Source organism: Aspergillus pseudotamarii (genome assembly GCF_009193445.1).
Source record: "Aspergillus pseudotamarii strain CBS 117625 unplaced genomic scaffold BDV38scaffold_4, whole genome shotgun sequence".
NCBI classification, from domain to species: Eukaryota; Fungi; Ascomycota; class Eurotiomycetes; order Eurotiales; family Aspergillaceae; genus Aspergillus; species Aspergillus pseudotamarii.
In genome coordinates, this window is record NW_022475018.1 from 470,323 (window position 1) to 492,208 (window position 21,886).

The 21,886-nt window shown below is 48.0% G+C and overlaps 12 protein-coding genes across 12 annotated transcripts; 7 read left to right on the forward strand and 5 right to left on the reverse strand.

The window, feature by feature from the left end:
- Window positions 1-71: 71 nt before the first annotated feature.
- Window positions 72-2,052, forward strand: BDV38DRAFT_126010 (transcription factor domain-containing protein). The gene is made up of 5 exons (XM_032051209.1): window positions 72-525; window positions 583-658; window positions 706-1,128; window positions 1,178-1,324; window positions 1,378-2,052. Exons 1-5 carry the CDS (start codon window positions 120-122, stop codon window positions 1,964-1,966), a joined length of 1,641 nt encoding a protein of 546 aa, XP_031918602.1. The 5' UTR covers window positions 72-119; the 3' UTR covers window positions 1,967-2,052.
- Window positions 2,053-2,642: 590 nt separating this feature from the next.
- BDV38DRAFT_126012 (short chain dehydrogenase family protein) lies at window positions 2,643-4,219 on the forward strand. Its single transcript, XM_032051210.1, has 5 exons — window positions 2,643-2,961; window positions 3,028-3,456; window positions 3,519-3,616; window positions 3,674-3,745; window positions 3,797-4,219. Exons 1-5 carry the CDS (start codon window positions 2,868-2,870, stop codon window positions 4,040-4,042), a joined length of 939 nt encoding a protein of 312 aa, XP_031918603.1. The 5' UTR covers window positions 2,643-2,867; the 3' UTR covers window positions 4,043-4,219.
- A 1,377-nt stretch (window positions 4,220-5,596) lies between these two features.
- On the forward strand, window positions 5,597-6,752 carry BDV38DRAFT_126051 (putative DSBA family oxidoreductase). The gene is made up of 5 exons (XM_032051211.1): window positions 5,597-5,674; window positions 5,745-5,823; window positions 5,887-5,927; window positions 6,056-6,180; window positions 6,326-6,752. Exons 1-5 carry the CDS (start codon window positions 5,641-5,643, stop codon window positions 6,707-6,709), a joined length of 663 nt encoding a protein of 220 aa, XP_031918604.1. The 5' UTR covers window positions 5,597-5,640; the 3' UTR covers window positions 6,710-6,752.
- A 210-nt stretch (window positions 6,753-6,962) lies between these two features.
- BDV38DRAFT_278064 (uncharacterized protein) lies at window positions 6,963-7,781 on the reverse strand (the record flags this gene model as incomplete). The annotated part of the gene is made up of 2 exons (XM_032058637.1): window positions 6,963-7,379; window positions 7,458-7,781. The coding sequence occupies 2 exons, from the start codon at window positions 7,779-7,781 to the stop codon at window positions 6,963-6,965; spliced, it is 741 nt and encodes a 246-aa protein (XP_031918605.1).
- A 1,319-nt stretch (window positions 7,782-9,100) lies between these two features.
- On the reverse strand, window positions 9,101-9,409 carry BDV38DRAFT_278065 (uncharacterized protein; the record flags this gene model as incomplete). The annotated part of the gene is made up of 1 exon (XM_032058638.1): window positions 9,101-9,409. One exon carries the CDS (start codon window positions 9,407-9,409, stop codon window positions 9,101-9,103), a length of 309 nt encoding a protein of 102 aa, XP_031918606.1.
- On the reverse strand, window positions 9,409-11,555 carry BDV38DRAFT_126070 (putative MFS monocarboxylate transporter). Its single transcript, XM_032051212.1, has 3 exons — window positions 10,904-11,555; window positions 9,851-10,844; window positions 9,409-9,557 (listed from the first exon to the last, which is right to left on the reverse strand). Exons 1-2 carry the CDS (start codon window positions 11,421-11,423, stop codon window positions 10,066-10,068), a joined length of 1,299 nt encoding a protein of 432 aa, XP_031918607.1. The 5' UTR covers window positions 11,424-11,555; the 3' UTR covers window positions 9,409-9,557; window positions 9,851-10,065.
- A 906-nt stretch (window positions 11,556-12,461) lies between these two features.
- On the forward strand, window positions 12,462-14,196 carry BDV38DRAFT_294377 (dihydroorotase; the record flags this gene model as incomplete). The annotated part of the gene is made up of 4 exons (XM_032062492.1): window positions 12,462-12,516; window positions 12,585-12,664; window positions 12,743-13,194; window positions 13,252-14,196. The coding sequence occupies 4 exons, from the start codon at window positions 12,462-12,464 to the stop codon at window positions 13,733-13,735; spliced, it is 1,071 nt and encodes a 356-aa protein (XP_031918608.1). The 3' UTR covers window positions 13,736-14,196.
- BDV38DRAFT_126091 (MIND complex subunit MTW1) lies at window positions 13,780-15,067 on the reverse strand. The gene is made up of 3 exons (XM_032051213.1): window positions 14,943-15,067; window positions 14,515-14,841; window positions 13,780-14,454 (listed from the first exon to the last, which is right to left on the reverse strand). Exons 1-3 carry the CDS (start codon window positions 14,994-14,996, stop codon window positions 13,825-13,827), a joined length of 1,011 nt encoding a protein of 336 aa, XP_031918609.1. The 5' UTR covers window positions 14,997-15,067; the 3' UTR covers window positions 13,780-13,824.
- Window positions 15,068-16,160: 1,093 nt separating this feature from the next.
- BDV38DRAFT_278069 (MIF domain protein) lies at window positions 16,161-17,293 on the forward strand (the record flags this gene model as incomplete). Its single annotated transcript, XM_032058639.1, has 2 exons — window positions 16,161-16,598; window positions 16,661-17,293. 2 exons carry the CDS (start codon window positions 16,161-16,163, stop codon window positions 17,291-17,293), a joined length of 1,071 nt encoding a protein of 356 aa, XP_031918610.1.
- Window positions 17,294-17,559: 266 nt separating this feature from the next.
- On the forward strand, window positions 17,560-18,520 carry BDV38DRAFT_235025 (ADP-ribose 1''-phosphate phosphatase). The gene is made up of 3 exons (XM_032053304.1): window positions 17,560-17,762; window positions 17,815-17,873; window positions 17,929-18,520. Exons 1-3 carry the CDS (start codon window positions 17,681-17,683, stop codon window positions 18,391-18,393), a joined length of 606 nt encoding a protein of 201 aa, XP_031918611.1. The 5' UTR covers window positions 17,560-17,680; the 3' UTR covers window positions 18,394-18,520.
- Window positions 18,521-18,704: 184 nt separating this feature from the next.
- Window positions 18,705-19,601, forward strand: BDV38DRAFT_126115 (CENP-X/MHF2 family protein). Its single transcript, XM_032051214.1, has 2 exons — window positions 18,705-19,335; window positions 19,426-19,601. The coding sequence occupies exons 1-2, from the start codon at window positions 18,739-18,741 to the stop codon at window positions 19,471-19,473; spliced, it is 645 nt and encodes a 214-aa protein (XP_031918612.1). The 5' UTR covers window positions 18,705-18,738; the 3' UTR covers window positions 19,474-19,601.
- BDV38DRAFT_235028 (tRNA-dihydrouridine synthase family protein) lies at window positions 19,347-21,508 on the reverse strand. Its single transcript, XM_032053305.1, has 2 exons — window positions 21,228-21,508; window positions 19,347-21,171 (listed from the first exon to the last, which is right to left on the reverse strand). Exons 1-2 carry the CDS (start codon window positions 21,393-21,395, stop codon window positions 19,729-19,731), a joined length of 1,611 nt encoding a protein of 536 aa, XP_031918613.1. The 5' UTR covers window positions 21,396-21,508; the 3' UTR covers window positions 19,347-19,728.
- Between the last annotated feature and the right edge of the window lie 378 nt (window positions 21,509-21,886).

Consider the following 21,886-nt stretch of genomic DNA (forward strand, 5'->3'; position numbering starts at 1 on the left):
TTGAGCCGAGGGTGTCTGATATGAACGTCGATAAGCAGACCAGACACAATAGTGTATACACTTCACTTTGGCGCCACTCAATTTCCTTCGACTAATATTTACTAATAGTAATTCTCTCTATGGCACAATATCACTCAATATGTCATCCCAGTCATCTGGAGCCGCTTGAACTCGAGATTCTACACCGTCGAGATGCTTTTGGCCTCCCGCCTAAAGACGTCCAGGATACGCTTGTGGGCGTATTCTTCAAATGGGTAGCGCCAATGCTGCCCGTGATCGATCGCCATGCTTTCATGAGGCAGTATAACAGTTCGGAAGACCCGCCGTCAACTTTACTGTTACAAGCAATGCTTATGGTTGCATCCCGATATTCTACCAGCCAGCAGAACTCAAAACAGTATACCGTATCGCCGCGCACGTTCTATAAGAAAACCAAAGCATTATATGACGCTGGCTATGAAACCAACCTGATAATTGTCATCCAAGCTGTGGTCTTGCTAGGTGCTTACTGGGAAGGTCCTGACGGTATGCCTTCACGGCCGACTTGATTCGTTTATCAGTACTAGTGTTGACTGATCAAAGATCTTACTGAAAACGGGATATTCTACTGGAGCCGGCTAGGTATTGCTTTGGCACAGGAGCTTGGGCTACATGAGAGGTAAAATCTCCAGTCAGTGATTGCTGATCCTAACTAAGTGAAAGAAGTGAAAGGTACACTGGCCTCCAGCCATCACAACGAGGCCTCCGCAAGCGGATATGGTGGACATTGTATACCCGAGACCGCTCCGTAGCTGCGGCGTTTGGCCGACCGTTGCATATCAATCCAAGCGACTGCACAGTAGAGCCACTAGCAGAGAGTGACTTTCTCGAGCATGATGAAGATGCACTATCTGAGCCGACAAGTGAAGTTCAGGCTAAGTTCTTTATGGAGTATGTCAAACTCTGCCAGCTTATGGATCTGGGTTTGTGTTTGAACCTCTCTGCAAGATCTACTCAAGATGCTCGAAGTGCTGGAGCTGCGCAGTGCGAGCTTGGGTTAAATGAATGGCTCGTAGCTTGTCCTCCAGACCTACATTGGAGACAGACGCGCCACACGTTTCTGTCGGCGATATTATTTTCTACGTTCTAGTAAGTTTTCTATTACGTAGATATCTTGTGGTGTGCTAACAGTCTCCAGCACAATCGTATGCCAGTTGCATTTACTGCAGGCCCCTTTTTCCTCCAAAGAATCTCAGAGCTCGGCTTTCCACGCTGCGTCGACCATTGTCTCAATTATGGAGACTCTTCTTTCGCACAATGAGCTTCAATACTCCCCTACATTCATGTATCTATGCATGCATACTTGTGTCTTATTATATTTTCCTAACAAGTGTACAGAATCTGCTACGCCGTAACGTCCTTCGTTACCTTGAAACATCAAATGGATGCTTCACTACCATCTCTCCTGCACGGTATCAGGCTAAAACTTGAATCCAATCTCGAACTACTAGAGGCATTGGCCAAGACATGGCCCATTGCAACGCTATTTTTGGAATTCTTCCAAACAATGACAACTCCTGAACAATTCAACAGACTACTGTCAGTTGCTGTGGAGGAATGTCAGAAACGTGCACTTGGGGACAAGCAAGACGACCCCGAGGCACCTCGGAGACCAACATCTTTCAAACGGCCAAAAGTACAACAAGTGATTCTTCCGCAGAGCAGGGTTGTATTTCAAATCCTGGCGCGAGAAACTCAGAGGCGACAAACTGCCCTGGTTCAGTCTCAGGGGCCGGGTATTGCATCCCGTGAGGTCGGAAATATGCCTTTTGGATCTGTCTCTAGTTCTACTCCCGGTAGCATTGATGATAACTCACCAAGCGATCTCGAAGATGCGCTACAAAGCTGCGAACCTACTGCAGTGTTGCGAAATCTTCGAGAGATTATCCGAATTGGGAATTCGCAGGGGACAGACAATGGTACTTGACTACCAGGTAGGCGTTCTTAGAACTCATAACACTTGGAATACTGCCTCTACCCATACGGAATGAGCAAAGACCCGTGTTAGTGGCCACGTTTGGTGATAAATTGGTGGTTATCAAACAGACCGTTGCGTTTGACTTTGGGCTCTGGGCGCGACAAGTCCAGGCATGAATTGTCACACATCATTAAGGATCCGCTGCATGAAGCTTCCACGGCTACGCTTGAAGTGAGACGGAATATTGCTAGTGAAGATCAGCCTGATAGACAATGGGTGTCCGAAGAAACATTGAATACCGACGCCATCGTTTCCGCCCTTGCAACTTAACGTGTTCTGGGTCGTCGGAAAGGAGTACATATGGACTTGCATTCCTTGTTCTCTTCGAACAATGAGTCGAAAACGAATATCAAGGACAAGCGTACAAGAAAGGCTAGTAAAGAATGGCAGAGTACCCATTCAATTGGGAGACCGTAAACGTTCTCAAGGTCTCTTGCGCTGCCCTAGATGATTCATAGCCCTAAATACCGGCCATTGCAGTAGGGAGAGTATAAGCAAGGTTGCAGCTGTAGTAACACCAGAATGCGACACTTTAAAATTAGGGAGATCAAAACCTGGCGCAGTGAATATGTGAGAATATCATATATAGTTCTCACGGAGGAGATTATTAATGTTGTTGTACAGGCCGAGCCGAGCTCGGGTCGGCTTGCAACAATTCGGTCAGGGACACAAATGAGAAAACCAAACAGCCCACATCCCGAGGATAAAAGTGAGGAGGTCAAATCTGGGGTTAGATACTTACATTACTTCCATGACTGTATATAAACAGGAATAGTCCCGTCTACGTGCAGCTTCGAGAGGAATCTACCGTTTCCTTCCACAAATCCCCGACAACTGATAAGTTCCAGCAATGACATCACCTAACCCAGTTGCCCTAGTCGTCGGCGCCTCACGGGGCCTGGGCCGCCAAATCGCCATTGACCTAGCAAAGAGCGGCTACACAGGTATGTATCTCCACAGCATTTCACGATAATCATTCGACAAATACAACCACTAATGAAAATGCCCAGTCGTTGTGGCAGCCAAAACCACATCCAACGCTTATGAAACAGTCCCGTTTCCACCAGACCCCAACTCCAACAAATCGACCATCGCCACTGTTGAACGCGAGATTAAAGAAGCTGGCGGCAAAGCCTTCGCGATCCAGGTCGATGTCCGCGATGTCTCCCAAGTTGAGAGCATGGTGAAAGAAACCGTGCGTCTTGCGGGAAAATTGGACGTCCTTGTCTACAACTCCGGGGCGATCTGGTGGTCGTCTGTCGCAAATACGCCTATGAAGCGGTTTCAGCTGATGCAGCGTGTTAACCCTGAGGGGTTGTATGCTAGTGTGCAGGCAGCACTACCTGAGTTTGAGAGGAATGGGTGGAAGGGACGTATCATTGTTGTGTCGCCGCCTATCTATTCAAGATTCTTTAGAGGGAAGACGGCTTATGCTATGGGTTTGTTGCGTCCTTTTGATACTTAGTTGTAGTGGGGAATATGCAATGCTAATTCTCCGCAGGCAAAGTTGGGATGAGTGTTCTTACCCGAGGTCTTGCGATGGACTTTGTGAGACAGGGCCATAAAGATATGGCGATTACGAGTCTTTGGCCAGCCACGGTACATCACTTACCTAGTGAAAAATTGTTTCTTGCAGATGATGACTTACATGTGCAGAGCACCGAATCCGCTGCGACGGAAGTAACTACGTCGAAAGATCCTTCTCGTAAAGCCGACCTTAGGAAGCCGGTAAGTTCATCGACTGCATTATAGAATCACATAGTTAACCAGCCAATGTAGACTGTGTTCTCCGACGCTGTCATCGGCATCCTAAATACGCCTGTAGCGACCGTGAACGGAATGCTGGCGCTAGACGAAGACTTCCTGCGCCAATACTGCGGAGTCTCAGATTTCTCGAAGTATTCAGTGGTCCCGGGGTCTAAACCACGACGCATCATGCCAAAGGAGCTGCCAGTGCTGGAAGTAGCCGAACAGGATGACGAGGGGGTGAGGATGGACAGTACGAAGCTGCGGGCAAAGATATAGATAGACTGTCATTTACGTTATCTTTATCTAGCCAGATGATTATGCAGTCTTCCATCTACTCTTGTCTTACAAATGCCTTCTGTCTACACCCAAACAATAGCCCTTAACACGAATAACCTAGACATGAGACTGATCATGGGAACTATATAACTGGGGCTAGATAGTGAATTCTTATCCTACGCGATGACTGGTGTCATGGCCATATCTAAGCAGAAAGCTAACACCGTATACCCGGCTTGCAACTGGTCTGCTTCCAAACAAGAGTGTTGCAGCTACTCCAGCCAGGTGAAGCTCCTCTATAGCGCCGGCGATCGGGGAGTGTAGGCTCTCGGTTCGAATGCCATCCTTGAAGAATGGCCGAATCTACCACCAAAGATCGAGGTTCCAAACATCAAATTTCTCAAGCAGCGAACCACGATCCCATCCCATCAATCACCAGGGAATGGACCAATGACTCTGATCGGTACTTTGTTCTTATGGATCATTTAAATGGTCAGACAACAGAAGAAGCGTGGCCCACATTATCGCAGCCCCAGAAGGAGCATATCGCAGACCAGGTGGCGGAGTACATACAGCAATTGCGACAATTCCAATCACCCATCATGCAAAGCATTGACAGTAGCCCATTCTACTCCAATTGGCTCTTCCTGAACGATGAAGGTAGGCCCTACGGACCACTAAGCTCTGATCAACAACTATATGATGCTCTATTGCAGGCATTAAAAGAGTTACCGTCTCTTTAGTGGACACAATTCAAAGATCGGCCTCAGCCCATCTGTACCCCTTACACTTTTACCCACGGGGACCACAATTGCCAAAACGTTCATGTCAGGGATGGCGGACTAATCGGGATACTAGATTGGGAATCAACTGGTTACTTTCCTGCCTGGTGGGAGTATGCAGCTACCAGTATTGGGTTCGCAGCAGAAGATGCGGAGTGAAAAGCGTTGCTGCGTGCGCGTCTCTTAAAGTACGAGGAAGGAAGAGAGTCCTGGCGAGATTTCTATGCTCTTGCTAGATATCCGAATCTAAATGAAAGAGGCTTGGTTCTTGTTGACAGTTTGCTTGGTGCAGAGCAAGCTGTGGATGGTCAACCGGCTTCAACTGGTTGATTGTTACGCCCTGGTATATACTTGGCCAATATTTATATAGCAACTTGAAGTCATGATGTATTCGATTGAAATCGCCCAGCTGTATCTCTGTCTATTGTTACAACTTTGAAGTAGAACAAATTATTAGATTTAAGACCGTGTAGATGAAAATCAATGCCAACTCCGGACGACCCGTTTGACCAGTCTCGTCCTATACCGAAAATTTTATGACCATATTGACATAACCCACAAATTAATCTATAAACCCTGCCCGTCCTTTATATTCCCATAAAAATAACATCCAATTAATATAGATAAACACGACTGTTCCCAAGACAGCATCACCCGCTATCCCAAAGCCGACCCGACGTCGGCCAAACGAACATCCTCGGCATCCCCACCGACCAACACCACTTAAAACCGCAACCTCATAATAAATTAGTACTCATATCTAAAAAAGAAAAGAAAATCACCCAAAACATACAAACGACAAAATAAAGAGCAAAAATGGGCAAGAAAATTGAATGCTACCTCGACTGCGGTAGGTCATCATTCCAAACAACCACCACTGAATCCGATATCAATCGCTGATAGCAGTCATGTGAAAAAAGTGTCACCATACAGCTTCTACGCCTTCACGTATCTGCAGAAGAATGCTGCTACTCTCGAGAGTCTAGGTGTTGAGATTGAGTATGTTACAGTACTACTCTTATATTATCTCCCTAGCCGGGTTCTAACTAATGTCCCTCATAGGTATATTCCCGTCTTTCTAGGAGGGATCAATGTAGCCAGTGGTATGAGCTATCTTCTCCCATACCCATACCCATACACATACACATACACATACGACGTCTTCTTCGCTCATGTGCATTCTACTTTCCGGTAAGAACGACTTCTAAAGAAAATATCTTGAAAAATAAAGGAAATAAACCCCCCTGGACCCTCCCCGCCAAAGCCGCCTACTCAAGCTACGACGGCAAACGAGCCCAGAAATACTTTGGCCACAACTTCGAAATTCCCTCCTGGTGGCCTATCTTGTCGCTTTTGGTATGTTTGTCTTAATTCATTTTTTTTTCTCTCATCAATAGATAATACTTTGGGACCTATCGATCCATACCCAAAAACCCAGAACCCAAACAGACAAAGTCTCATGAAAAAAAAAACTAACCCCAAAACCAAATCCGAAATCCAGCCCCAAAGAGCCCTAACCTACATCAAAACCCACCACCCCAAATCAACCCTCTCGGCAGCCTTCAAGCACTGCTTTGAAACGATGTGGAAGGGCCAATTGGACATTTCCAAGCCCGAGAATCTGGCTACTGCTCTTGGAAATGTATTCAGCGCCGAGGAAGTAGAGAAGATTATTACCGCTGCAGGGACGCCTGAGGTTAAGGCTGAATTGGCGGCGACGACGGAGAGAGTCGTGAAGGAGTTGGGGGCGTTCGGGTGCCCGTGGTTTTGGGTCGTGAACGGGGAGGGAAAGGGGGAGCCGTTCTTTGGGAGTGATCGGTGGCATTTTATGTGGGAGTTTTTGGGTTTGCCTTTTGATGATTTGAGGTTGCGGGCTAAGATTTAGGGATATCAATTCCCAGGTGTCTACATACCAAGCATAGGATACCTACAAAGTTCCTACCATCAGAAGAAATACTTCCAATTTTGAAAATTACTGTACGTACACATGCCTAACCAGAGACAACCACAGTAACCCCAAACCCTAAGGAATAATCCCCCCCCCCCCAGCACAAACAAGGAGTCCAGCAATATGTGCCAACTCCCAAATAGACATCAAGACATCAAGCCATCCAATCCCTAATACTAACCCAAACGCATCAAATACCCGGATACTTCCCCATGATAGTCACCTTCTTCAACGGAGAAGTATCCTGTTCTCGTTGCCGAGAGACACTTCTCTCGAACCAAAACCCAACACCAGCCGCAACCCCCATCAGAATCGCCAATCCGACAGCCAGCCCTGTCAGAATAAAAGAAGCCCGAGTGAGGGCACAGTCACGCGCGAAATGAGCAGGCGGCGGACTAACGGTGTCATCAACCTTCGATGACAGTGGGCCGTGCACCGTTTTCCATTTGCAGGTCCATGAGTGGAGGGTTTCTACTCTCGAGAACCCATTTGGAGGGTTTGAGTTCGGAAGATGGATGGCGAATATGAGCCCTACTAATGCAGTGAGGAATCCTGAGACGGCGATGGCCGTGGAAACGAGGTTTTGGCGTCTAATATGTGCGTGAGGCTGGGATGGTCAGTAAGATGAGTTTGTTGACGATAATTTGTGGCATCACTAGCATGTCATAGAGGATGGTAGACTCACAGAAGGGAGAAGAGCGATAGCAGTGTATGTCAAATTCAGAAATGCAATTATGCAACCGCAGGACAGCAATGCGACGGTCGGACGGATGTCGAAGTTCAAGGGCCAGAGATATAGTCCGACCTTGCCGTATGCTGATGTCGCTCGATAATGTTGGAAGGGGACTGCTTCACATCCTATAATAGAGACAGCGACGCCAAAGATGATCATCCCGAGAGTGAGTCGAACCCAACGAAGGTATTGAACCCTTTTAAGGTATTTCGACTCGTCCGCATCAGAGGCGCACGACACATGGTAGGAGACGGAACTGGTGGAACCGGTATCCATATCAAGTACAATCTGAAGAACGCACGGAGGTTGATATGAACAAGAATCGAGAATACTATTGCACAATTTCAAATTAATTAGGTGAAGAGAATCGCCTGCAATCTCTACGGATAAAGACAGAAGAAGGCTAAAAAAGGAGGGACTCCGAGATGGAATATAAAGCGAACGACGAGCACAAAGGCTGGGAAAATAAACAAAAATAAGGGTTAACGAAGGGATTTTGTAACCCTGGAGAAACATTGAGCGTTTAAAAATTACAGCTCGAGACCTTCTAAGCGCAGTTCTTCTGGTCCGACCATCCATCGGTGGATTCCTCCACAGTATAGCAAATACCGAGATACCCTAATATAGATTTATCGCACCAGTCAAGGACTTGGATTAGCCGCTCATGCACAAATTAACTTCTGCAGATTTCTGCACGACCACCCTTTAGTCAAGGTCAAATAAACATAGGTCAATGCGATCTCGCTCTAGACTGACCAGGGCGCTTAATGGGAAGAAGATGCACTCGGATCGACCAATCAGCGGCTATTCTGGGGAGACGTTCACGATGCATTGACTTCACGATGATCGATCATCCTCGCCCTATGATACGCTCCTGGAAGACGCCACCTGGTTTCGTAGTGGATGATAGGCGGCTACAGAATATCTCAGTCGGCACAGTCACTGGCCTTGGACTGTATGACTCGGCCAAATCGAAATTATCCGGGAACGAAGCAATAGTGGAAGACTTACATTCAACTTTCGCACTACCTTTAATACCTGGCGTCTTCAGCAGATAACTATTTATTGAAGAGTAAAATAGCCTTGGAATAGATGACTTATCGTTATGGTCAAGTGTCTCCATCCAGTTTTCAAGAAGCTCATCGCAAAATCCGGGAGATGAGAAAGATCCATCATGTACCTCTTCCTCACTAGAACTTCCGGCATCCATCCATTCGTGTTGATAAATAGCTCGTTCAGAAGTAGGATTCCCTGTCATTCTTAGCCATTGGTATATACTACGAGTTTGACCTTCAGACAACGAGTCATCGCACGGTATAGTGAGAGGCAGTTCAAGCCCCTCTCCAATTTGCAACAGTCCTCCGACCGATGGCGTTAACTTAAGCCCAAGATCATCTATCCCTCCACCAGTGAGACGCCAGTACCATGCCTTGTACTCAAAGCAATGACAACCACAGTGTGCATGTTCTCGCACTGCAAGATCGGTGTCGCTTAGGTTTGATTGTCCAAAAGGCTTCGCCGGGAACCATAGAATACCCATCACTGGCTGTGATAAAAAGCAATCGACATTCGTCTTCGCGACGGATTGTGTGCTCCTAAGCTACACCAGGCTTCGGAGTAATGAAGCAGTTTGTAGTTCCCCGTCCACGCAGCTGCGTGAGATCAATCGCTGTCAGTCCATTCCGAATATCGCGCAACCCAGATCTCGCCAACCCTGTCATGAGAGCACCGAGCCAAAGCGGTGTCAGCTTTGGCTGTCGTCTTTCTAGAGCTGTAGCAAGCTGGACGAAACTTCCCTCTTCTAGGATAGGATTGATCACTGCGAATGCAGGGCTGAGCCATGCGCTAACTAGGTTGCACTCGATGTCTGCTTTGAAGAATGTGCCACCTAACAGCGACCGCATGCCTCAGTTGTTGAAGCTTAGAGTCATGTAGTACGGGAGATCATTCCAATGGTTGGAAATGAGGTTCAGGGACAAGTGATCTGTTCAGCGGACAGCTTAGGTACTGGTAGCGAAGCAAGTCTGCCACTAAGTAGCGCAATGTAAAGTGCTGCAGAGAGTGCAGCTGAACATTAGCTACACAGTCGGTGATGGGCGCAGAAACTAACATGGCATTCAAAAACAGTACCCCTGTTGCAAGTCATTGACCCAAACCAATAAACGCACTGCCACCCTTCATCTCAACCTCGTCGCCATACATTTCCTGCCTTAGTTGAACTTGATATGCAAGCTCAAAAAGCTGAAAACAGAACATGTCCCATCTTTCTTTTAGACGTGGTGATCGCAAGGGGAGAGTTATAATTCATGAAGAAGCCGGCAGGCGAAGGGCTGATACTTACATACACCCTAAATAATATTCCACTTGACGATGATATTCGTAAGAAAGCGGAATATCTGATATCCTTGATCCGGAAAGAAAGGCTTAGGGGATAATATGCATCGTAAACGATTCTTGAAATGCTTCTTCTGATCTGATCTGAACAGTGAAATAGTACCCGGGAGTTTGTGTGTTTACAGCCAAGCTCACCCCAGGGCTGTCCCAGATCTCAGCGGATGCACTATTCTAGCTCTTTCAGATGACGATCATATCGCCAGGCTGCCAGTAGAGGCACCATCAAGAAGATTCCCCCGCCGGCCATGATGGCACCGCTGAACACCTGCAGCCCAAGATACCCATTTCCTCCACCATGGCCCTCAATCGCGCCCGCAATAGGTGCTCCAATCAGTACTCCCAGGCTCGCTGTAAACCACAGCATACCCATACGGGTCCCAATCATAGCTGGAGAGGGCGATACAACGGGGTGCGCGATCACCAAAGGATTTGCTGATATCAGAACTCCAGAGGAGATGCCAAATAATACACAAAATGCGATGAAGGAGGCTTGCGTTCTGACGCCAATCCAACCGAAAATCAAAGCCGCCGATGCGGTAACACTTACACTCAAGATCATACCAGCGCCTAACCGTTGCGTCAACAATGCCGACCCTAAACGGCCCACGGCAGAACCGGCGTTCAAGATTGACACAAGATAGAAGCTCATATCTGTCGAAGTCTCAAGTACCTGCGAGGCAAAGAAAGGCACATAGAACAGTGGCACAAAATAGGACATGAACATGAAAAAATTAGCGACTCCATAGGCATTGAAGCTCCACTCCTTGAGCGCATCCCAATGGATTAATTGGCGTGGGGAACTGCGTCTTGGCTTAGTAGTTGCCATCAGTAGAGGAACTGCAATACATGAACAGCCTAGCTGAATAAATCCCATGACTCGAGCCGTCCAGGGGAAGCCGATGTGAGGCTGCAGGCGCATGAAGATTATGGGAAATAAAACGCCGCCTGATATTTGTTAGTCATGAACAGGTGTTGCAGTAAGCTATCGGGGTATCGATCAATACCAATACTGGCACCACAGGTCACCATGCCGAGGGCAATCCCCCTGCGCGACGTGAAGCTGGTTAGCACTAGGGATAGGGCAGGCACATAGATGAGCCCACTACCGATCCCACAGCAGAAACCCTGGGATAAAAGTACTTGGTAGTATTGTTGAGAAATGCTTAACATCATAAGGCCCAGCGTAGTCAAGAAGCATCCGGCAACCATCAGATGGATTAGGAAACCCCGGTCGAACAGTGGGCCAGCAATAACACCAGTGGAAATTAGAAAGAAGGCATTGACTGTGCCAATCCACGATAGCTGCGACGGTGAGCTGTCTCTTAAGAGATCCGTCCGGTAAAAGTGTTGGAAGGCGCCGTAGGCCGTCGAAAAGCCCCAGGTAGTGAGAAACAAAAGAAAGCCAGCAAACACGCCCAGCCATGCTGCAATGCCACCGTTTGGGGGAGAGGGAACTGGCGAACTCGCCGGAGGTAGGATGGCCGTCTCTTGAGGTTCTATGGTAGGCTTATCGGTAGCAACCATCGCGTACCTTCCATTGACGTTCTGGCTTATACAAAGAAGACATATGAGAGTTCAAGCATCAGAGGACCGATGTTATGAGCAGAGATGAAGGAGTATATGTATACGCTGGCGGGGAATGATGTTGAAAGCATATTAATGTCCATTATAGCAAGGTACCTAACTCATAGCAACAAAGGGAATACCAGGAGCTATCACAGACTATTGAAAAGCCATAGTTTAGAGCCTCGGCACGAAACCTATACGAATTTGTCAGCTTCGTCTCTCGTCAGCATTGCTTGAATGCGACGCGGTGATTGGACTGAGCGTCTAGTCCAAGACATGAGGAAACCCTCCAACTTCCCAGGAAACAGTTATATGAGATGACCGAATGCCAGGATTCTTTGATATCACGTTTTCTAACCAATAACGGCGCCGAGGGCTGATGTGAGACGTGGTCGCGGCGAGACGAACCTATAATAGAATCCGCTACTACTGCCAAATTCATTCATGACGCCGTCGCTGAAGGGTGTCACTTGGCGGTGCTAGCGGAATAGCGGAACACCATTTGACAAACTGGATCCCTGGTGACCCTAGGCTTGTCCCCCCTGTGCGCCGATTGAGGGACGTTGGGGGGGGGGGGGGGTTCTTTATTCGACGATACCAAGCTCTAGCCAAGGCATGTAACATTTGCATTGTGCCCGGATCGATGGTCCAGACGATATTTGATCAGAACGCTCCGATAAGTCAGACAGAAGATCAGCCAAAGAGTAACCCTGATATGTCCTGGTGATGGTTGTTATTCAGTCAATAAATTTATCGGTCGGTAGTAAGTTTACAAATGAGCCCCACCCAATTAAATCAAAGCAAAGGCTTGCCCCGCGATCGAAAAAAAATCATGGCGGGGAAAAGGAAAAAGGAACGTAAATCTACAGAAACATAAATCTACTGCAAAGTAATTGAGACCTGGTACGCGATTTGCTTCTCCCCCAACCTTCGTTGACTCTTCTGACTGAGCATTTTTGTCTTTACTTCTAGAACAACTCGCATACGTCTCTCACGATGCCTCTCTCCAAGCTCCAGGGAGTGAAGCTCCCCGCGTCGGCCGACTTCCACGGTGCGTTAACCCCAATGTACTCCCCGGTTGTGAGACAGTAATTGACCGAGGTGTGGTACGGTGCGTAGTACACCTTCGCGATGGTGACATGATGGAGCTGGTTACGCCTACGATCAGACAAGGTGGTGTGAACACGGTTTTCGTCATGGTAAGGAGTTAGTTGATTGATTCCAATGGACCTCGGTCTAATACATTCGTTACTCATGGAACTGGAACGATATTTTAGCCCAACCTGGTGCCGCCAGTGACAACCGTCGACCGCGCGCTCGACTACAAGAAGCGCCTGCAAGCCATTGAACCCAATGTGAACTTCCTCATGTCGCTGTACCTTCACGAGTCCGTGACCCCGGAAACCATTATCGAAGCCAAGACGCGCGGTGTCACCGGTGTCAAGAGCTACCCAGCAGGCGTTACCACCAACTCGTCCTCTGGCGTGGTAGATTATACCCAATTTTACCCGGTCTTTGCAGAGATGGAGCGTCAGGACATGGTTCTGAATCTTCACGGAGAGGTCCCTTCCACTGGCGATGTAACCGTCTTGTCGGCGGAGGAGCGCTTCCTACCCACCTTGTTGCAATTGCACGAGCGTTTCCCGAAGCTTCGCATTATTCTGGAGCACTGTACTACTGCAGCTGCTGTAGAAGCCGTGAAGAAGTGTGGCCCTACTGTGGCAGCAACGTGGGTATCCCGGTTACACGTTGCAATGGATATGTGCTAACGGTCAGGGATCAAAAGCATTACCGCCCATCATCTTTCCATCATCATCGACAATTGGGCTGGAGACCCGTTCTGTTTCTGCAAGCCTGTGGCTAAAACACCCGCGGATCGTGACGCTCTCCTGCGGACAGCAGCATCTGGCAACCCCAAATTCTTCTTCGGCTCCGATAGTGCCCCTCACCCGGCAGCCTCCAAGAGGGGTGGAGACAAAATCGCGGCGGGCGTCTTCACTCAGCCCTACACAACCCAGGTCGTGCTGGACTCTTTCGAACAGGCATGTGAAAAGGGCATCCTCAGGGAGGAAGACATCACCCCCGAGGTGGTTGAAGGCTTCATGAGCAAGTTTGGCCGCCAATTCTATGGCATTGGTGAGGAACAGAAGGAGTTCATTACCCTCGAGAAGAAAAACGAAAAGATCGTAAACCTTTTGCAGTCGGACAAAGTGGACGTGGTCCCATTCAGACGGGACCAGCAGACATGGAGTGTGTCCTGGTCTTCCTAAGCCCATATTGACCTTATGCCAGAAATAAATTGTTATCCCGATAGCCAATGGCGCATGACTTTGCCATCCATTTCCAACCATCGTCATTCTTATTCTGACATTTTGTCACCTTGCGTAAGCATTCCTGTGACCGCCTCGAGCGCCTGCGCTTCGGAAATATCGATCTTTCGTCCGGCGACAACCGGGTTGCCATCACTGCCCACCCCAAGCTGGCCAGTTCGTTCGAGATGCAAGCGGATTCTGCTCTCAATGTACTCCTTTCTCTCGTCACGTTTAGAATCTGCTCCCGTGGCGTCCGCCGATTTAGGCAGAGTAGCCAGCTTAGGCCGGAGCTGCTTCAGTAACGCTTGCAGGGCAGGAAGTTGAGATAATATAAAAGTTGTATTGGTAGTAAGCGGTGTATGTTTGGTATTTGATCCAATGGTAGCGCCAACTCGTAGTTGCTTGGCCGCTGGACTCTCCGTTAAGAACGATAGGTCTAAATCTTGGTTTGTAGGCAGTGCAGGCGTCTCGGAGTCGCCCTCCTGTTTCGCACTTGTCGCGCCGCCGGCGCCTTTAACGGTGGATAAGATTGACCGCAGCTGGGAGATGACCGCATCGTTCCGAGCGGTCTCTTGTTTCAAAGCTCGGTTCAATTTCTTTGTTTCTTGTAGTTTTTTGCGCAGAGCAACAATTGTGTCCGGGGTGGGTGCGTTGGGGGACGGATTTAGATCCAGGTTCTAAAGAAGATACATTGTCAGTTGCACACAGAACCATGGTCACCCAAACACATAGCACACCTCATAATGCTTCAGTCGAATCCATCCTAGCAAGTCATCGTCCACTCGAAACGAGTTTCGCAGGACAATAATTTCGAACTTGTCGAACGCCTTGTCGACGGTCGCCTCAAGGAGGGTTTCAAGTTTGTGTAGTCCATCTTCTATCTCCAGTTTCGCTTCAGGGTAAACAACGTTCCCATCCTCGTCTGTATCTGGGATAGTCGAACCGTTGGTAGCGTGCGAGAAGCCCAACCGTTCGGGAGGAGTGGAGAGTAAACCGGCTTCGAGACTCGAGATAGCTTGATAGATCAGATTGTTGATCGAGTTGATCACGTCATCTACAAGGGACTGCGATCAGTGTATCAGCTTTCGTTACCTCAAGAAAAGGTGGCATATGAGGGGCAAGGGAGGCGCATGTCTGAAACAAGGCGTTGACCAGAAATACTGACCAGCGGAGTGTAACTGAAATGCTCTGTGAGCAGAGATTTTGTCGCGTCGTCCATCTTAATCAGATCCTTGGACTAGAACCATGCTTTGTCGAAGCGAATGAAAGGTGTAGGTGGGGGAGTTCTCTTCAATGAGTGGTCGCGTTGCGCGGGAAATCAAACAACCGTGATTTATTCTCTGAAGGTCCTCAGCACGCGAACGATAAATTTGCCAAGACCGTAACATTGTTTTTTAGTTACCCTTCAATTCATTCATTCCTCAAACATTTTGATGATATGATCCTGTTTACCAGAGGCTTCTTTTGACTGAGCTAAAGATAAAAAAAAAAAAAAAAAAAAAAAAAAAGAGCGCTTCAACATCCCTAGGACTATATCGGACAGAGTATTTGTACATATTATCCAATTCTCCCTCTCTTTCCTACTCGCTTTTTATGTTTAGCAAAGTATCAAATCCATCGAGTCATTTCGACAACCATGACCAATTCAAATAAGGCGTTGTTTTCAACTTCCCTGTGTTGGTTGGTTTCCCAGATTATTATATAATGCAAATGGAGGACTAATATAGAGAACAGTGTATCCATACTGGTCAAATCATAGATGCTAGTTTGTCTGACAATAAACCACAGTCCCCGGCAACTGCTGTGAGAACGAGGCCTCCCTCTTCTTTGGACTATGAAGTATTGGCTTCCAGAAATCTTGATCGATGTGGTGAACTAACCTTCATATTGTGGGGGAGGTTTGCCGTAAAGCTGGTACGTGACATTGGACTGAAGGTTGGCCTTGATTCGTGAAAGAAAGACTCCAGCAACAAGGAGTTTAATCCTCACCATCGCACACTTCAGGTCAAATGCGAATTAGATGAGGCTCGAGGCAGAGATATTTGATGCACGATCTTTCTCGATTATCTACAGTTCTTAGTATCCTGGAGTTACAGTCAACATGATCACTTGTGGAAGTACACTCTCGTCCCACATGGAAAGTAGTGCCTTCCTATTGCTGTGAAGAGTCGCACATCTTGACAATGTCAGCCAGGGAAGGAGAAGGGAAGTGCCGGACGACTCCGGCAATTCTCTGTCTTTCTCTCTCATTCTTTTGTTTCGTCTACTTTGTTCTACATTCAACAACTCGCTTGTGGCGCTCTAGTTACAGGCACTTAGCTATAGCTAAAGAATTGTCGCCATAAGCTTGAGCCGGCATATCTCAAACAGAAAAAAGAAAAATATGGTTGCGGGACAACATAAATTGGACTTATCTCTCCTGAGACGGCGACATGACCCTTCTGCAACATCCTCCGCGAGCCTTTCACCAACAGTTCCCACCCTTGAATCACCTGTGTCATTCCAGGCTTTGGCAGTCAGAGCCGTCTCCGACACGATGATGGCGCAGCGAAACAAGCTCGATAGACCGCCAGCTAGGCCTTCCATGTTCATTGAGGAGACAGATGACGATGATTCGATGGTTCCAAAATCAAATCATGGCACACCTGCTGACCCGAAGTCTATCGATGTGATACGTAAAAGCGTTGAGGAGGAACCAATGCGTCGGGCAAAGAGCCAGTACTTCGACGACTTTTTCAGCACACGTGGGCGAGAACTGTCACTTAGGGATCGACTGAGTCAGAAATCAGTTATTGTGGCTGAGCTTAAACTAAGCAAGACGGTGAGGATGTGCTACATTCCATCCGGAGCTCGAAAGCCTCTAGGAACTAATAGTATGTCCAGGTTACAGACGATAAAGCCCTTGCTGCGGTGATCTCGTCTCGCCTGGCACAAATCTATCAGAAAGAGGAATCGTCTATGATGGTCACCATACAGCAGGATGTATGTATTCTCTTTGGTATCTGGAAGGACCCAGCGTATTTGTTGAAGGTCTACGCACTCCCATGCCTCATAGCCTCTATCACCAACCTTCGCTGCACCCGCATGATCCAGTCAGCTCTGAGGGAGCTTCTACAGATTGATCCCAATCGCGGCGTAGTCCTTTATCTTCCAGTTCCTGAAGAGAACTTTGGGACAAATGGTGTAACTTACATGGGCGAGATCGCACGCTATGAACGCCGGACTGATGATGATGACCCCGGTATCCTTCGAAACATCTCACGGGGCTTGAGTAGAAGGCTGAAATCAAGCAGCACCCAGAGCGCGCCTCGTTCTGAGGCAACAACCTCTTCATGGGGCCCTGAGACTGATACTCAAATGTCAATATCGGCGAGAGGAAATGATTCTTTGCACAGTGCGGGCTCTCGAGAAATAGAAGCGTCAAGCCAAGGCAACATTACAGGGTCTAAGAGTCTGCGACACTTCCTTTCTCGTCGCGTGCAGAATCCTACTGGAGGAGCAGTTGACAAGCGGTAATGATGGACCTTTTGCTCCCTACTTTCTGTATAAGTTTTATCGTGTCTTTTGTTGTATGGCATAGCGCAATTTGTCTTTTCTTTTAATTGGTCCGGCTGGCTCAGAAACATTGAGAAGCCATTAGCAGGTATCGGCTGTAGTTAATTGTGTACACCGAAATCAGTTCAGGATATCTTTTAACACGCTATGAGGCCATTGCCCAATTGTGTTTAACATCATCCGTACTTCCCGAACTACCACTCCGTAGTCATCGACAAATACGAGCCGTGCAATGCAACTTCCTCTTGTGACTCACTTGTTAATTATCTCAAATCTTGAAAGTCTCGCTATACTTGGGGTTCTCAACACAACAAGCCGATTGTGAAAGAAATATAGGAATACCTCACCATGGCTTCCAAGGCAACCTACGGCAGCATAAGTGAGACGCAAGGCGATCTCTTCGACGCGCCAGATGGAGCAGCCCTGATTCGTACGTGACCTAGGGAATTAATTTGTCCTTGCAACTAACTTAATTATCTCAGACGCATGCAACTGTATCGGGTCCTGGGGTGGTGGGATTGCAAAAGCCTTCAAGGAAAAGGTACATACTATATCGCCCACTCATCAATCAATCAACCATGAATTAATAAACACAGTATCCGGCCGCATACAACATCTACCACTCACATTGCCAGAAGTACAAATTCAGTCCAGAGTACCTAGTAACTTCGGATTCACCAGACCAGCCCGACAATATTCAATCATCTACCAGAAACAGAAATATCCGATTACCAGAAGGCACAGCTCTCATTATCCCCCCTCAGGAAAAAGACTACAAAGGCAAAGCCAAGAAACACTGGATCATCTGCTTGTTCACGTCGCGCAATTTCGGGAAGAGGGTTAGTTCTCCTGATGTCATTATTCAGAATACTGAGCTTGCTGTCGCGGACATGGTGAGGCAGATTGATGGGCTTCGAGCTGAAGAGTCGGGCATTGGGGAGCTTTGGTCGTGTCGGTTTAATTCGGGGCTGTTTGGTGTTAAGTGGGAGCTTTCGAGGAGCGTTTTGGAGGATTCGGGTATGGATTTTACTGTTGTGCGGCCTGAGGATGAGGATGAGTGATTGATTCGGGGGTGTATCTTTCTTTAGGCAGTGTCTTCCTTGGTGTTTGCTATATGCATGAACATGGTGGACAACAGATGCGGTTTATTTTACTTCATATCCAATTAGCAGAACGCTAATGTCTTAAATATTACTTTAGTAAAGTATAGTTTCATAAACTCCCTCAATATGAAAAGTTGAATATAAACAATTTCACAAATAAGCCCATAGATATCAACAGATCACCTGACTTCGCGTCACGCAGCGCGTCATCGCATCCGGAAATCAAGGCGATAACAACCACTCCCCCACCACCACCAACAACGCTGAAACGAAAAACAAGCATAACCATTGCAAACCCTCACCATGCCCCCAGAACGCCAACCTGCCCAAAAAAGAAGACAACTCCCCTTCAAACCCCCCAGCCGACAATCCTCAGCAACAGCCGGCCCCTCAACATCCGCATCCGCATCAGCATCAACCTCCAACCCAAACCCGAAGCCCAAGCCCAAATCCAAATCCAAAGTCTCTGTAAAACCCACCACTAATGCAAAAGCCTCATCATCCAAGACCGCTCGGCCCTCTACAACATCCACACGCGACGAGGTAGAGGCCTCAGAATCCCCCGCGGCGGCCTCAAACTCAGACTCCGAAGCTAGCTCCGGGTCCAGTCGTTCGCGCTCTCCCTCTGAAGAACCAGATTACATCCTTGCGGAAATTACCCATGCTGATGCCGATGAGAATGATGTTCTCTCGAGCGAGCCGGCTATTCCGCCGAAGTTGCTGACGAAGCTCGTTCATCATCATTTTAAGGGTCAGAAGACGAAGATCGCGAAGGATGCTAATGAGGTTGTGGCAAAGTATGTGGATGTCTTTGTGAGGGAGGCGTTGGCGAGAGCTGCGTTTGAGAGGGCGGAGGGAGCGAAGGGCGTTGAGAGGGGGGTTGGGGATGGGTTCCTTGAGGTTTGTTCTTCTCTTTCTTTCTTTTTTCCGTTTGTTCTTCTTTGGTGTGGTTGTTGGGGAGGTTTTTACTGACTTGGGTGGTGACTTTAGGTCGAGGATTTGGAGAAGATGGCGCCGCAGCTTGTTTTGGATTTTTAGACGGTTTGGTTATATATCCATGGGTTTGGTGTTTGCGGTTGGGTTGGGTTGAGGGTTTTGATTTTAGATACCATGATGTTATGAATTGATATTTGGATTCGCAGTGCTATGCTTAAAGATCTAATTCTATATACCGTGCAATGTCGTGGGTATTATGTCTTTTGTAGTGAGTGGGTGGGTTGTCTATAGTTTATGCGCTTCAATTAAATAGGATGCTTTGTCGAGGTGGTTCAAGATAACAAATGTCGCAACATCTTAACCGCTTACCAAGGCGTCCGGTGTTGTAGCCGTGTTGGTTGGGGTTTCAGAAGCGGTGGCCTCTGCAGCCGGAGTATCAGCTTTATCTGCAGATGCTTCAGACTTAGGCTTGTCTTGCTTCGTGTTGGGCTTCTTCCCCTTCTCCGTGAGCGCACCATTCTCTAGGGCTTCTTCGGGCAACGGCCGGATGTGCGGTTGGCAGATCCACCAAGGCCTACCGTATTCAGCAATCGTCGCCTTGGAGCCCGTTAGCTCTTGATTCGCGGATGTCTCAAAGCGCTCTGGGAATTGTTCATATTCCTTAAGGCCTTCTTTGATTGCTTTCTCGGTAAGGGCAAGAGTATGCTCGAAGGCAGCCATGTCGCCCGGTCTTGACCGTGCAAGTGCATCCCGAACATTTGTGTGTTTTGCAACCATTGGGCGCAGAAGCTGGAACAGGTGGCCCTGCATGACCCCAAGACTAGGCGACGTAGGTCTCTTTGTTTTGTCGCGTTTCTGCCTCTTCTTCGGTGGTCCTTCCTCCTCGGCTTCCTCGGCAGCGGGTTCTATGAATTGCTCCGGCTCCTCTGGGTCTGACGGGAGGTAGAGAGGCTTCCTCTCAGGAATCGGTTGTTCAAGGACATAATTATAAATAATATCGAGATAGCGGCGGAAAATAGCGTCGATCCGGTATCCACCTTTTCCATCCCGGCCACGCCAGTATTCTCTTCCTTCACTTCCTACTGGGGGAGGTTTACTGAAGATGGATGGGTCAGACAGGTTTCCTTCAGCGCTCATCACGCCATCAGCACCTGTCTCTTCCAAGCAGCGCTCCAGATCTTCATAGTTCAGAATGTTGCCATTGGCGAAAATAACGGTCTCCGGGGGTAAATTGTCACGAAGGTAACGAATATAACTCCAATCCGCCACACCCGTGTTATGACCCTTCTGCTCTCTCGTGCGTCCATGGAGGGTAATTATGCTCGCACCGGCGGATAGTATCATCTTTGCGTACTCTAATGTCTTCTCTTTCGTCTCCTGTATACGGAACTTCGCGGTGACAGGAACATCCAGTTCAGTATGTAGCTTATTGATCAGTTTATAAATCAAATCCCAATCCTCCTGGAGGAAGGCACCGTAATGACCCCTTCTGGCGATTCCCTGTGGACACCCAAGGTTCAAGTCCACAGCGTCACAGTATGGCGCTACGTGACGCGCAGCCTCCAAAAAGTCATCTGGGTTATTCGCGCAGAACTGTACAAACAGAGGCCGGTCTATCGCAGGGTTTCCGTCCAGATATGGGGTATCATCGCCTTTGATAGCAGCGCGAGTAGGGTGGAAATGTTGCAAACGCATTTGCGACTGTTCACGGAACAAACGTGCATGGTACATCGGCGAGTACGCAAGCATAGGCTTGGGATCATCGGATAGCATGAACGACCGAGTAAGCATGCGCCAGGCCTGGCATCAACAGTTAGATCGGAGAGTACTAGGTAACAGAATGTGGGAGATAATACAAATTCAGATCGATCCACCATGGGTGCCACGATATACTTTGGACTCCCTATACTCTTGTAGAATTCCCTCCCTAAAAGTTTCGTCTTCGGTGTTGTGCTGGCATTGGCGGGCGCATTTTGCGTTTCGCCGTTGCTTTGCGACACTGATTGTGTCTCGGGTATTGTCATTTTTATGAGACTTGAGAGTTGTGCTTTGGGAATTTGTCGCCCCAGCCACGGGGCAAGAAAGCGCAAGAACCCTATGGTTGTGGATAGAGAGGAGGTGAACAACGGTGAGAAGGTTATCAGCTTGAAATTATTCCCCGGATTGTTCGCATTGCGGGCAACTTTTTTTTGATGGCGATTTATCTCGGACCGGAGCAACTTTGGTCCGCCTTATCTTATCCAAACAGCAGAAAGCTGTAGTGTCAAACTTGGGCATAACACACGGCCAGCAGGTCAGAGTCCTAGCATAGTGATTGTAATCTGGATGCATAATTCCGAATTAGGGAGAGTATTCTTCGGTCTATGCTCATCACTCCATGTCCAAGATAGAATTCTTTTGTAGCTCATTGAGATTGTGATTATGTAATATATATACAAAAGGCTTGGCGTCCATAAGTGGAAATTACTAGTGTATCATGCCCAATGAATGGAGACCGTACAAGACTGCAAATCTC